The 13,727-nt window shown below is 44.5% G+C and overlaps 1 protein-coding gene across 1 annotated transcript in view; it reads right to left on the bottom strand.

The window, feature by feature from the left end:
• Positions 1 to 13,727, bottom strand: part of LONP1 (lon peptidase 1, mitochondrial) — a 54,023-nt gene that overhangs the window by 26,868 nt on the left and 13,428 nt on the right. The window contains exons 6-9 of the mRNA XM_070747938.1: positions 11,702 to 11,831; positions 11,046 to 11,129; positions 8,430 to 8,650; positions 1,189 to 1,327 (exon numbers count right to left, since the gene is read on the bottom strand). Of these exons, the coding sequence (XP_070604039.1) occupies positions 1,189 to 1,327; positions 8,430 to 8,650; positions 11,046 to 11,129; positions 11,702 to 11,831 (574 nt within the window). The remainder of the gene's footprint in view (positions 1 to 1,188; positions 1,328 to 8,429; positions 8,651 to 11,045; positions 11,130 to 11,701; positions 11,832 to 13,727) is intronic.

Below are 13,727 nucleotides of genomic sequence, written 5' to 3'. Positions count from 1 at the left end.
GTGTGGAAGATTTCGGAGAGGGGCAGCATACAAATCTAAGTAATAAAATAAATAATAAATAAATAAAAGATTGTATCCCTGCTCTCTTTCATTCATTGCCAGAGCAAATAAAGCACCAGGAAGAAGAGGTTACACCACCCAGTTCAAGTTGAGAAAGGAGTGTGAATGGTTTTAATGCAGCTTTGAATCTCGGCACAAAGGGAACTAAAGTTTAAGTCAGTGCTACTTGCTATTGCTGATTTTCTTTTCTTCTTTTTTTAATTAAATTTTTTTTGCATCACACAATACAAAACACAAACAGATTTAAAACATATATTGAGATTTTTTTATGTTAGTACATGGTACTTACCTATTTTGGGTTGCCATATAGTAAACTAACAATGTTAGTCTATGAATGTAAAGACCGTGTCTTTAAGAACTTTGACTGGTTTGGCCATAAGAGGGCGCCAGGGAGTTACTTTGAGATCTCTTTGATTGTGAGTCTGTATTATTCTAGCTGTCTGCAGTTTGTAATCTATTGTTAATATTGTTGTATATTTGTAAATAATAATATTGTTAATACTAAGTCCGAGTCTTTAACTGGCTAGCCCACATTATCTACACCACTGCAACAACTCTGCTGAGTGTATGTCGAAGGTTTCGCACAGGGCTGCACCGAGACATTTTATTTATTTATTTTATTTATTAGATTTGTATGCTGCCCCTCTGCATAGACTCGGGCGGCTCACAACATACAATAAAACAATTCATAACAAATCTAATAAATTTAAAAAAACATTAAAAAAAACCATTATTAAACCAGACATACACACAAACATACCATACATAAATTGTATAGGCCTGATGGGGGGGGGGATGCCTCAATTTCCCCATGCCTGATGGCAGAGGTGAGTTTTAAGGAGTTTATGGAAGGCAAGGAGGGTGGGGACAGTTCTAATCTCTGGGGGGAGCTGGTTCCAGAGAGTCGGGGCCGCCACAGAGAAGGCTCTTCCCCTGGGACCCGCCAGACGACATTGTTTAGTCGACGGGACCCGGAGAAGGCCAATTCTGTGGGACCTAATCGGTCGCTGGGATTCATGCGGCAGAAGGCGGTCCCGGAGATATTCTGGTCCGATGCCATGAAGGGCTTTATAGGTCATAACCAACATACTAAGACTTTACAACCCCTCCCTTGTCAGAAGCCCTTACCAGCACTCTTTTCTTCACATCCTCCATGCCGTAATGATCCTCTTCCAAAACCTCTTTGGCTCTGGCCAATTCCAGGTTCTCTTCACTGCATTTGCCCCACGGGATGGAAGTCAGCCAGTCCAAGTAGTTGCGGGTGACACTGGCAGAAACAAAGAGAATACGAACATCAATAGAGAACAGGAGAAAAGTTGCCGGAATGCTTAGTGACCATTTCAGTCAAGTCAGTTTCTTGCTATGGTTATGAACAGAACAGAATAGAATTTTAGTATGATTGGACACACAAGGAACTTGTCTTTGGTGCACATGCTCTCAGCAGACATAAAAGAAAATATATCTGATTCAAGGGGAAGTGCTTTGTGCGGGGGCTTTTAATGTCTCTTGAGAGATTGTAGGACAACATTTTTATTTGAATCCCTTCTCTTATCACCAGATCCCACTGCAGTGTAACATGTTACCCATTGTGATTCTCCATCAAGTGTACAGGCAAATTCAAAACACTGAAATAATTCTTGCAATACTAATTAATCTATTTCAGTTCCTCATAATTATCGAAGGGCACAGGGTTTAAGGAGGAAGCTGTATAATCTATCAACTATCACTGTCAGACCAAAGGCATTTTAGTTGGGGGTCTTTTGGCCTGCCACACTTTATGCCGTTTTAAAATGTGAGAGGGGTGGCGTACAAATCAAATCAAATAAATCAAATAAATAAATTTGTGATCAGTTTTATGGCAGTTTTGTTCAAAACCCAGCATTCACTTCCAGTTTGCAGCACTGCCACACCCGTAGTGAACCACTGCTTCGATTAACAACAGGGATTCACTTAATGACCACAGGGATTTACTTAATAAACATGATGGGCAGGCTCCATTACGGTCACAACTCGAGCACTGCTTGTATGTATGCACATACTTGTGTGTGCGTTTGTGTGTATATAAACATATATAATGAAATAAGTGTGATGAACAACAGTGTGGACTTTCTAGTACTCCTTTTGTATGACAGTAATGCAGTGTTCCTTCGATTTTCGCGGGGGATGCGTTCAGAGATCGCCTGCGAAAGTCGAATTTCCGCAAAGTAGAGATGCGGAAATAAATACACAATTTTTGGCTATGAACAGTATCACAAGCCATCCCTTAACACTTTAAACCTCTAAACTACCATTTCCCATTCCCTTAACAACCATTTATTCACCATTATTACTGGTACTCACCATTGAATAAGACACTTAGTGATCCTGATATTTAAAAAAATAATTATTTATTAACAATAATTATTATTTTTATTATTTATTTGCAAAAAGTATTAGTTTGGCGATGACATATGATGTCATCGGGCGGGAAAAACCGTGTTATAGAAAAAAACCCATGAAGTATTTTTTAATTAATATTTTTTTTAAAAACGTGGTATAGGCTATTCGCGAAGTTTGAAGCTGCGAAAATCGAGGGAACACTGTAATACTATTTGGGAATATAAAGTGCTATATTATTATTATTATTATTATTATTATTATTATTATTATTATTATCATCATTATTATTTATTAGATTTGTATGCCGCCTCTCTCCATAGGGGATGTAACCACTCTATTTATAGGCTGTTAGTTTTGTGTGTGTGTGTGAACACGCACACATACACATATACCAGTGATGGTGAACCTTTTTTCCCTTGGGTGCCAAAATAGTGCACGTGTTCACTATCGCACTTGTGAGCATGCCCACATCCACATTCAATACCCCCACAAACCACAAACTCCCCCATTTCCTGACTTGCGGTGGGCCCTTAAGGCCCATTTTTCGGTTTTTCAAAAAATTTCACGGTTTTTCAAAAAATATTAATTTAAAAAAACTTCGCAGGTTTTTTTCCTATACCACGGTTTTTCCCCACCCGAAGACATCATCCATCATCGCCAAACTAATAATTTTTGCAAATAAATAACAAAAAAACTAATTATTGTTAATAAATAATTATGTTTATAAATATCAGGATTACTAAGTGCCTTATTCAATGGTGAATACCAGTAATAATGGTGAGTAAATGGTTGTTAAGGGAATGGGAAATGGTAATTTAGGGGTTTAAAGTGTTAAGGGAAGGCTTGTGATACTGTCCATAGCCAAAAATGGTGTATTTACTTCCGCATCTCTACTTCGTGGAAATTCGACTTTTGCGGGCGGTCTTGGAACGCATCACCCGCGGAAATCGAGGGAACACTGTACTAGGAAATCCAGACCGTGGTGCATATCTCCGAGACCGCCTGCTGCCGCACGAATCCCAGCGACCAATTAGGTCCCACAGAGTGGGCCTTCTCCGGGTCCCGTCAACTAAACAATGTCGGTTGGCGGGCCCCAGGGAAAGAGCCTTCTCTGTGGCGGCCCCGGCCCTCTGGAACCAACTCCCCCCGGAGATTAGAACTGCCCCTACTCTCCCTGCCTTTCGTAAGCTCCTTAAGACCCACCTTTGTCGTCAGGCATGGGGGAACTGAGACATCTCCCCCGGGCAGGGCCGCCATCAGGAATTTTGGGGCCCCATATAGCCTAAGTGTCTGGCTCCCCCCCCCCCCCGCCATTTTAAAACTACTTTTTTAAAGTTTTTAAGAAGATGTTAGGTAATCATCTGAAAATAGCTGTAAATAAAACCCGATGTTCCCAGAATTAACTTTATTCATAAGATTATGATAGCAACAACTTGATCTTAGTTTTACTGGAACTATAGAATAATCATAATAACCGCTGATGTTACAGGCCGTATAACTATATAAAGAAGGAACTGTGAGGATAACAGTTCAAAAGGGACGGGGGTGGTGTTTGTTATGTTGTGTTGTTTTGTTGCTTGTCTTATAAAATGCAAATACAAAATTTAAACAAACAAATAAGTATATTGTAAAATGATAGATTATGTACTATCTTATTTTTTTAATGTTTACATAATAACTACTTTTAAAAAAAAAAACACATGTGTCTGAAGTAGTGTAGGATTCCTGTCTAAGCAGGGGGTTAGACTAGAAGACCTCCAAGGTGCCTTCCCACTGTTATTCTATTCTAATTATCCAGGGGGTTGTGTAGTTATCAGTGGTATTAAAATAGGAGCTGTTAAAAAAAACCCAAATACAATTTCATATTGCTTCACATCTCAATATCCTTTTCGATCTAGTTTTTACGCCCATCGGTGAACGCAGGTCTGAACGAGCCCGTGGTATCCAAGTTAATTTCAAAGTACACTGCTCAAAAAAAAGTGAAGGGAACACTTAAACAACACAATATAAACTCCAAGTTGTCAATCAGCGTTGCTTCCTAAGTGGACAGTTTGATTTCACAGAAGTTTGATTTACTTGGAGTTACAGTGATCCCTCTATTATCGCGAGGGTTCCGTTCCAAGACCCCTCACGATAATCGATTTTTCGCAATGTAGGGTTGCGGAAGTAAAAACACCATCTGCGCATGTGCGCCCTTTTTTTCTATGGCCGCGCATGCGTAGATGGTGGAGGTTGCGTTCCCCGCCGCCCACGCAAAGGGAAAACCCGATTCGGCTCCTCGCTGCTGCTGCGCTACCGAGCAGATCAGCTGCTGGACGGCCGAAGGAACCTTCCCTGGGTCTTCCCGGCCGCCCACGCAAAGGGGAAACCCCGGCTCCTCGCTGATGCCCGCCGCTCGCTCGCCCCGCCCGCCAGCAAGAGGGGGAAGACCCAGGGAAGGTTCCTTCGGCCGCCCAGCAGCTGATCTGCTCGGCGCAGCAGCAGCGAGCAGACGAAGATCGGGGTTTCCCAGCCGCCCACGCAAAGGGGAAACCCCGGCTCCTCGCTGATGCCCCCGCTCACCCGCCCGCCGCCCGCCAGCAAGAGGGGGAGAGATAGAGAAAGAGAGAGAAGGAAAGAAAGAGATGAGAGAGGGAGGAAGAGAGTGTGAGAGAGGAAGAAACAAGATAGAGAAAGAGAGAGAGAAAAAAAGATGAGAAAGGAAGGAAGAGAGTGACGTCATCGGTGGAAAAATCGCGATATAGCGTTTCGCAAAGATCGAGATCGCGAAATTCAAGGGATCACTGTATATTGTGTTGTTTAAGTGTTTCCTTTATTTTTTTGAGCAGTGTAGATAGAGCAGGAGGTCTCCAATCTTGGCGACTTTAAGACTTGCGGACTTCAACTCCTAGAGTTCCTCAGCCAGCGAAGCTGCCTGGGGAACTCTGGGAGTTGAAGTCGGCAAGTCTTAAAGTCGCCAAGGTTGGAGACCCTCTGATAATACAGGGATTCTATCGTTGTATAAGTCAGTGTTTCCCAACCTTTTTTGAGCCGCGGCACATTATTCATATTTTCAAAATCCTGGGGAACATTGAAAGGGGGGGGGGGGGGGCGGGGGGGGCGGGCTAAAGAAAAGTTTGGACAAAAAACCCCTCTCTCTTCCTCCCTTTCGCTCTATTTCTCCCTCTTTCTCTCTTTTCCTTCCTTCCCTTCTTTCTCTCTCTCCATCCCTCTTTTTTTCTTTCTTCCTCTTTTTTGCTCTCTTTCTCTCTCCCTCCTTCCCTTCCTCTGTCTTTCTCTCTCCCTTGCTCTCTCTCTCTCTCTGTCTCCCTTGCTATCTCTTTCTTGCTTTTTTCTCTCTCTCTTTCACTGTCTTGCTGTATGTCTCTTTCTTTCTCTTTGCCTCTCTTGCTATCTCTCTTTCTTTCTCTCTGTCTCTCTTTCTTTCTCTCTCTCTCGGCCTCTCTTGCTAAGTCTCTCTTTTTCTCTTGCTATGTCTCTCTTTCTTTTTCTCTCTCTCTGCCTCTCTTGCTATGTCTCTCTTTCTTTCTCTCTCTCTTTCTCTATCTCTCTTTCTCTGCCTCTCTTGCTGTCTTTTTTTCTTGCTCTGTCTCTCTCTCTCTGCCTCTCTTGCTAAGTCTCTCTTTTTCTCTTGCTATGTCTCTCTTTCTTTTTCTCTCTTTCTGCCTCTCCTGCTATGTCTCTTTCTCTCTCTTCCTCTATCTCTCTTTCTCTGCCTCTCTTGCTGTCTTTCTTTCTTGTTCTGTCTCTCTCTCTCTCTGCCTCTCTTGCTAAGTCTCTCTTTTTCTCTTGCTATGTCTCTCTTTCTTTTTCTCTCTCTCTGCCTCTCCTGCTATGTCTCTTTCTCTCTCTCTTTCTCTATCTCTCTTTCTCTGCCTCTCTTGCTGTCTTTCTTTCTTGCTCTGTCTCTCTCTCTCTGCCTCTCTTGCTGTCTCTCTTTTTCTCTTGCTATGTCTCTCTTTCTTTTTCTCTCTCTCTGCCTCTCTTGCTATGTCTCTCTTTCTCTCTCTCTTTCTCTCTCTCTCTTTCTCTGCCTCTCTTGCTGACTTTCTTTCTTGCTCTGTCTCTCTCTCTGCCTCTCTTGCTATGTCTCTCTTTCTCTCTCTCTCTGCCTCTCTTATATGTCTCTCTTTCTTTCTCTCTCTCTCTCAGCTGACTGCAAGCGGGAGCCCTGACGGCGGCAGCTGGACGTGCTGTTGGACACCGTATATGCCAGGCCCGCAGCGCCAGCATGTACGACGTCCAACCGCCACGTCAGGGCTCCCGCTTGCAGTCAGCTGAGAGAGAGAGAGCGCTCCCTCTTGCCGCCGCCTGGAGCTCTCTCTCGCCGCCGCCATCTCCCCGCGACTGCTTGCGGCCGCTGCAGCCACCCCCCCTCCTACCGCCAGTGCCCTCCCACCGGGCCACAAAGGACACTTGCCGCCGATGCCAGGAAAGTTCCAGCTGGGTGGGGCGCTGCCAGTACTTCCGTCCTGGGGCTCCCGCTCGCAGCTGTCCCCAGGCTTCTGCTCGATGCTGCGGTTTTCGGCGCTCTCCTGCTGGGCCCCAAAGAAGGAAGGCGGGAAAAAGGCGCGAAGAATGAAGCTCTCCTTCTTCCTGCCTTCCTTCTTTGGGGCCCAGCAGGAGAGCGCCGAAAACGGCAGCATCGAGCAGGAGCGCACCGGTTGGGAAACGCTGGTATAAGTTACAACCGGGTTCTGAAGACCAGCCCCACATGACAACAAACCTCCCTTCTTTTGCTTTTGGAAGGCGCCTCGAGTTTCCCTCACGTCCATTCATCCGGGTTATTTTTCTTTTACCGAAGGGAAGCTCTGATTGACGGTGTTAATGCGGGGCCCCTCTAATCACCGGGCCCGGTACGGGGCTCCCTGTAGTACCCGTCTATCGGCGGCCCTGCCCCCGGGCATATACAATTTATGAATGGTATGTCTGTATGTATGTGTGTTTAGTAAATGGGGTCTTTTAAATATTTTTAAACAGTAATTTAGATTTGTCGTAAATTGTTTTCACTTTGTTGTGAGCCGCCCCGAATCTCCGGAGAGGGGGGCATACAAATATAAATGGTCAAAGCAATGGAATAAATGGTCAAAGCAATGGAAACTGCAGTTTAATGTTTCCAAATGTAAAATAATGCACTTGGGGAAAAGGAATCCTCAATCTGAGTATTGCATTGGCAGTTCTGTGTTAGCAAAAACTTCAGAAGAGAAGGATTTAGGGGTAGTGATTTCTGACAGTCTCAAAAAGGGTGAGCAGTGTGGTCGGGCAGTAGGAAAGGCAAGTAGGATGCTTGGCTGCATAGCTAGAGGTATAACAAGCAGGAAGAGGGAGATTGTGATCCCCTTATATAGAGCGCTGGTGAGACCACATTTGGAGTACTGTGTTCAGTTCTGGAGACCTCACCTACAAAAAGATATTGACAAAATTGAACGGGTCCAAAGACGGGCTACAAGAATGGTGGAAGGTCTGAAGTATAAAACGTATCAGGAAAGACTTAATGAACTCAATCTGTATAGTCTGGAAGACAGAAGGAAAAGGGGGGACATGATCGAAACATTTAAATATGTTAAAGGGTTAAATAGGGTTCAGGAGGGAAGTGTTTTTAACAGGAAAGTGAACACAAGAACAAGGGGACACAATCTGAAGTTAGTTGGGGGAAAGATCAAAGGCAACATGAGAAAGTATTATTTTACTGAAAGAGTAGTAGATCCTTGGAACAAACTTCCAGCAGACGTGGTTGGTAAATCCACAGTAACCGAATTTAAACATGCCTGGGATAAACATATATCCATTGTAAGATAAAATACAGAAAATAGTAAAAGGGCAGACTAGATGGACCATGGGGTCTTTTTCTGCCGTCAGTCTTCTATGTTTCTATGTTTCTATATAAATAATGAATAAATAAATAAATAAAATCCCACCTCTTTCTTGATCCTCGGGAAGAGACAAAAAAAACCCCCACAGCGGTGAGCCAAAGTCCTCAAAAGTCTTACTTGAATTCCGAGGAGTGGTTATCTAACAGGCCTAATTTGTTCAGCTCCTCATCGATCACATCCATGACGTGTTTTGGGACCACCAGCTCTTTCAGGCGTTCTCGGAACTTCTCCTCAATGGCGTCTTTGTCTTCCTTTTCCAGGCCCAGCTCTTTCTTGATGATCTTGAGCTGCTCTTGCAGGAGGTACTTGCGATGGGTTTGCTTGATCTTTTCTTCCACCTGGAGACGGAAGGAAATTGTAGCTTTAAACGGAGAGGGCGGTTTGTGTGTGTCAAATTTAAGGCCCGGGGCCTGGATCCGGTCCGCGGGGTGCTTAGATTTGACCCAAGGGGCTGCCTTGGAAATGGTGAAGGAATGAACTCAATCTGTATAGTCTGGAGGACAGAAGGAAAAGGGGGGACATGATCGAAACATTTAAATATGTTAAAGGGTTAAATAAGGTCCAGGAGGGAAGTGTTTTTAATAGGAAAATGAACACAAGGACAAGGGGACACAATCTGAAGTTAGTTGGGGGAAAGATCAAAAGCAACGTGAGAAAATATTATTTCACTGAAAGAGTAGTAGATCCTTGGAACAAACTTCCAGCAGACGTGGTAGATAAATCCACAGTAACTGAATTTAAACATGCCTGGAATAAACATAGATCCATCCTAAGATAAAATACAGGAAATAGTATAAGGGAAGACTAGATGGACCATGAGGTCTTTTTCTGCCGTCAGTCTTCTATGTTTCTATGTTTCTATTCATTCATTCATTCATTCATTCATTCATTCATTCATTCATTCATTCATTCATTCATTCATTAGATTTGTCTGCCGCCCCTCTCTGTAGACTCGGGGTGGCTCACAACAAAAATAAAACAATGTATGAGAAATATAATATTTAAGTAAATAAAACCCCTTATTAAAAAAGCAAAACATACACACAAACATACCATGCATAAATTGTATAGGCCTGGGGGAAGGGTGATATCTCAATTCCCCTATGCTTGACAACAGAGGTGGGTTTTAAGGAGCTTACGAAAGGCAAGGAGGGTGGGGGCAACTCTGATCTCTGAGGGGAGCTGGTTCCAGAGGGTCGGGGCCACCACAGAGAAGGCTCTTCCCCTGGGTCCCGCAAAAATGACATTGTTTAGTTGACGGGACCCGGAGGAGGCCAATTCTGTGGGACCTAACTGGTCACTGGGATTCCTGAAGTTTCCAAACACTTTTTCAAAGGTAGCCCCATTTAGATTTTCTTCAGGGCAAATGTCTGAGTCGTCAACATAATCTTACAGTTCTTGACTCCCCCTCAAACGATAACAAAGATCAGGGGGGAAAAAAGGGGGCTAAAATATTGGGCCGACTCCTCCACGGGAAAAGCCCCATAGGGCTTTGGAGACATTTTTTTCCCTCATTCTCTTGCAATGTTATAAAACAGTCTTAATGGACAAAAGAAAAGAAAAAACGATAGGATTTGTGACGAATTTATAGGGAAATGTGATTACTGCTGGCTTAACTCGAAACCAGGCGTAATGCTTGCAAGCTGGTTATCTTAAGAAAATAGTTGGCATTGTGGAGAAAGCACTAAGACTGTGATCTAGGAGAATTTAGCCTTTGTTTCTTCTGCGAGAATTACAGACCCTGTGCTTAACATCTACAACTGGAAGAAAACCCGGGGAAAACGTTCCCCCAATCTTGAGTCTCAGAAGAATGCAGTTCTTCTGCACTGGAATCCACGTACAGTGGTACCCCTACTTAAGAACGCCTCTACTTACGAAGTTTTCTAGATAAGAACCGGGTGTTCGAGATTTTTTTGCTTCTTCTCAAGAACCATTTTCCACTTACAAACCCGAACCTCCCAAACTGTAACTGGAAAAGGTGGGGAGAAGCATCCGTGGGGCCTCTCTAGGAATCTCCTGGGAGGAAACAGGGCCAGAAAAGGCGGGGAGAAGCCTCCTTGGGGCCTCTCTAGGAATCTCCTGGGAGGAAACAGAGCCGGAAAAGGCAGGGAGAAGCCTCCGTGGGGTCTCTCTAGGAATCTCCTGGGAGGAAACAGGGCCGTAAAAGGTGGGGAGAAGCCTCTGTGGGGCCTCTCTATGAATCTCCTGGAAGGAAACAGGGCCGGAAAAGGTGGGGAGAAGCCTCCCTGGGGCCTCTCTAGGAATCTCCTGGGAGGAAACAGGGCTGGAATAGGTGGGGAGAAGCCTCTGTTGGTCTTCTCTGGGTCCCGTCGACTAAACAATGTCGTTTGGCGGGACCCAAGGGAAGAGCCTTCTCTGTGGTGGCCCCGAGCCTCTGGAACCAGCTCCCCCCAGAGATTAGAATTGCCCCCGGGCCCATGCAGTTTACGCATGGTATGTTTATGTGTATGTTTTCTTTTAATAAGGGGTGTTTAGTGACTTTTAACTATTAGATTTGTTACATATTGTGTTATTACTGTTGTGAGCCGCCCCGAGTCTACGGAGAGGGGCACATACAAATCTAATAAATAATAATAATAATAATAATAATAATCATAATCATAATCATAATCATCATAATAATCTCACTACAGGGAGAGGACAACAAGTTTTTGAACAAGACAAGAGGAATCTCCATTACACACACACACAAACACACACCACAAACCTCACCTCTCGGCCGAGTCGCTGCTGAAGCTTGCTCAGCTCATATTCTTTCTTGAGGAGAGAAAGGGCTTTGTAGAGGCGTTTGGGTATCTAGAAAAAGAGAAGCGACAAAAGTGGTTCACATTCAGGCCGAGCAATCTCCCTCTGGCCACCTCAAATGGTCATTGTTGAAAGCAGGGGTTCTGAACCTTTCTAAATGCCATGACCCTTTAATACAGTTCCTCGTATTGTGGTGACCCCCAACCATAAGTCTAGTGCCAATTCTCCCAACAGAGCTTGAAGCTAATTGGCAGGAAGGTCAGAGGGACACGCCCATTGTAAATACCTTATGGGTCGGATTGTAAAAATATGTTCCAAGGTGGGAGAATGGAAGCTTAGGCGACTCCTGTGAAAGGGTCGCTCGACCCCCAAAAGGATCCTGACCCCCCAAGGTTGAGAAGCACTGGTTTTCCCAACCTTGGCAAATAGAAGATATTTGGACTTCAACTCCCAGAATCCCCCAGCCAGCAAATGCTGGCTGGGGAATTCTGGGAGTTGAAGTCCAAATATCTTCAAGTTGCCAAGGTTGGGAAACACTGGTTTAAAGGATAGTGAATTATTCCCCATTGCCGAGTCTCATCAAACTCAGCATATTGGTGGCGTGGTCGTCTCGTCTCACTCACATTTGTTTCTTCTAGGACGTCCTGAAGCTCATACGATTCCGCTCCGGTCAACGCTGCGCCCATGTCACTCAAGTAGATGGGGTTGTCGACCACCCTTTGGCCTGCCTGCATCATCTGAAGCACAGATTCTCTGCAAGAACCAAATTGAAGCACATGTCAAAGGAACCGTGGATGTAGCACAGGGGTGTCAAACTCAAAGCCCACGGGATGGATCTGGCCTGTGGGGTGCTAGAACCAGCCCGCAGGGCCTCTGCCAGCAAAAATGGAACTCAGGAGGGCTGAAAACTCAATTTTTGCTGGCAGTGGGTTGCAGGAGGCCATAGAAACATAGAAGATTGACGGCAGAAAAAGACCTCATGGTCCCTCTAGTCTGCCCTTATACTATTTCCTGTATTTTATCTTAGGATGGATCTATGTTTATCCCCAGGCATGTTTAAATTCAGTTACTGTGGATTTATCAACCACGTGTGCTGGAAGTTTATTCCAAGCATCTACTACTCTTTCAGTAAAATAATATTTTCTCATGTTGCTTTTGATCTTTCCCCCAAATAACCTCAAATTGTGCCCCCTTGTTCTTGTGTTCACTTTCCTATTAAAAACACTTCCCTCCTCGACCTTATTTAACCCTTTAACATATTTAAATGTTTCGATCATGTCACCCCTTTTCCTTCTGTCCTCCAGACTATACAGATTGAGTTCATTAAGTCTTTCCTGATAGGTTTTACGCTTAAGACCTTCCACCATTTTTGTAGCCCATCTTTGGACCCATTTTATTTTATCAATATCTTTTTGTAGGTGAGGTTTCCAGAACTGAACACAGTCTTCCAAATGTGGTCTCACCAGCGCTCTATAAAGCGGGATCACAATCTCCCTCTTCCTGCTTGTTATACCTCTAGCTATGCAGCCAAATCCATCCCAGGTTCCTCCCGGTTCTGACTGGTTTGCCCGAACCTCTAGTGCCCACTGGTGACATCACGATGACGTCACCAAACCGGATCAGTCAGGGGTGGCCTGTGGGTTTTTTCTAAAAAAAATACTGAATATTTTTCGTTGGGGGTTTTTTGGGTGGGGGTGTTAAATTTTTATTTTTTTTCTTCTATGCTGACTTTCCAGCACTGCGCATGCTTTGCCATTGTGTGTGTTTTTTGGGAGGGGGGAATTTTGCACTATGCAAGGGCAAACCACCATGAGATACAACTACATGGCATGGGAGGAAGCAAACCAGCAGCGAGTTAAGTTGGAACCCATGCTTGATCCCAGCCGAAAACAGAGATTGTGAGCCCATTTTTGCTGGCAGAGCACTTGGGCCACCACAGGCGCACCAAACATGAGTGACGTCAAGCTGGCCACAGTTTGAAGACCTCTGCTCTAGGCCAGTGTTTCCCTACCTTGGCCACTTGAAGATATTTGGACTTCAATTCCCAGAATTCCCCAACCAGCAAATGCTGGCTGGGGAATTCTGGGAGTTGAAGTCCAAATATCTTCAAGTGGCCAAGGTAGGGAAACACTGCTCTAGGCAATAGCTACAGACCAGGAAGAGGAAGTGCCTCCAGATTAAGGAACTGAGGAGGTTTTTATCCATTAGATGAGGCAGGATTCTACTTTAGCTCAAATTGCCGCTAAATCCCATGCAGGACACGGTTCCCTGACTTGTGTGAGGATTTCTTTGCTGGGCTATTTAAACTTTACTATTATTTACAAAACCCAAATGACTAAGAACAAACATGCCCGTCAACCAAAGAGCTGAGGTGGCCCAGTGGGTAGAGTGTAGCACTGCAGGCCACTAAAGCTGACTGCTAAACCTGCAAGTCAGCAGTTCAAATCTCACCACCGGCTCAAGGTTGACTCAGCCTTCTATCCTTCCGAGGTGGGTAAAATGAGGACCCAGATTGTGGGGGCAATAGGCTGTCTCTGTTAAAAAGTGCTGTTGCTAACAGGTTGTAAGCTGCCCAGAGTCTAAGGAGAAGGGCGGCATTAAAAAAATCGAATAAATACTGTGTTCAATTCTGGAGACCTCACCTACAAA

The sequence above is a fragment of the Erythrolamprus reginae genome, chromosome 1 (assembly GCF_031021105.1).
Source record: "Erythrolamprus reginae isolate rEryReg1 chromosome 1, rEryReg1.hap1, whole genome shotgun sequence".
NCBI classification, from domain to species: Eukaryota; Metazoa; Chordata; class Lepidosauria; order Squamata; family Dipsadidae; genus Erythrolamprus; species Erythrolamprus reginae.
Note: the sequence above shows the minus strand (reverse complement) of the source record. Positions and strands in the feature narration are given on the sequence as shown.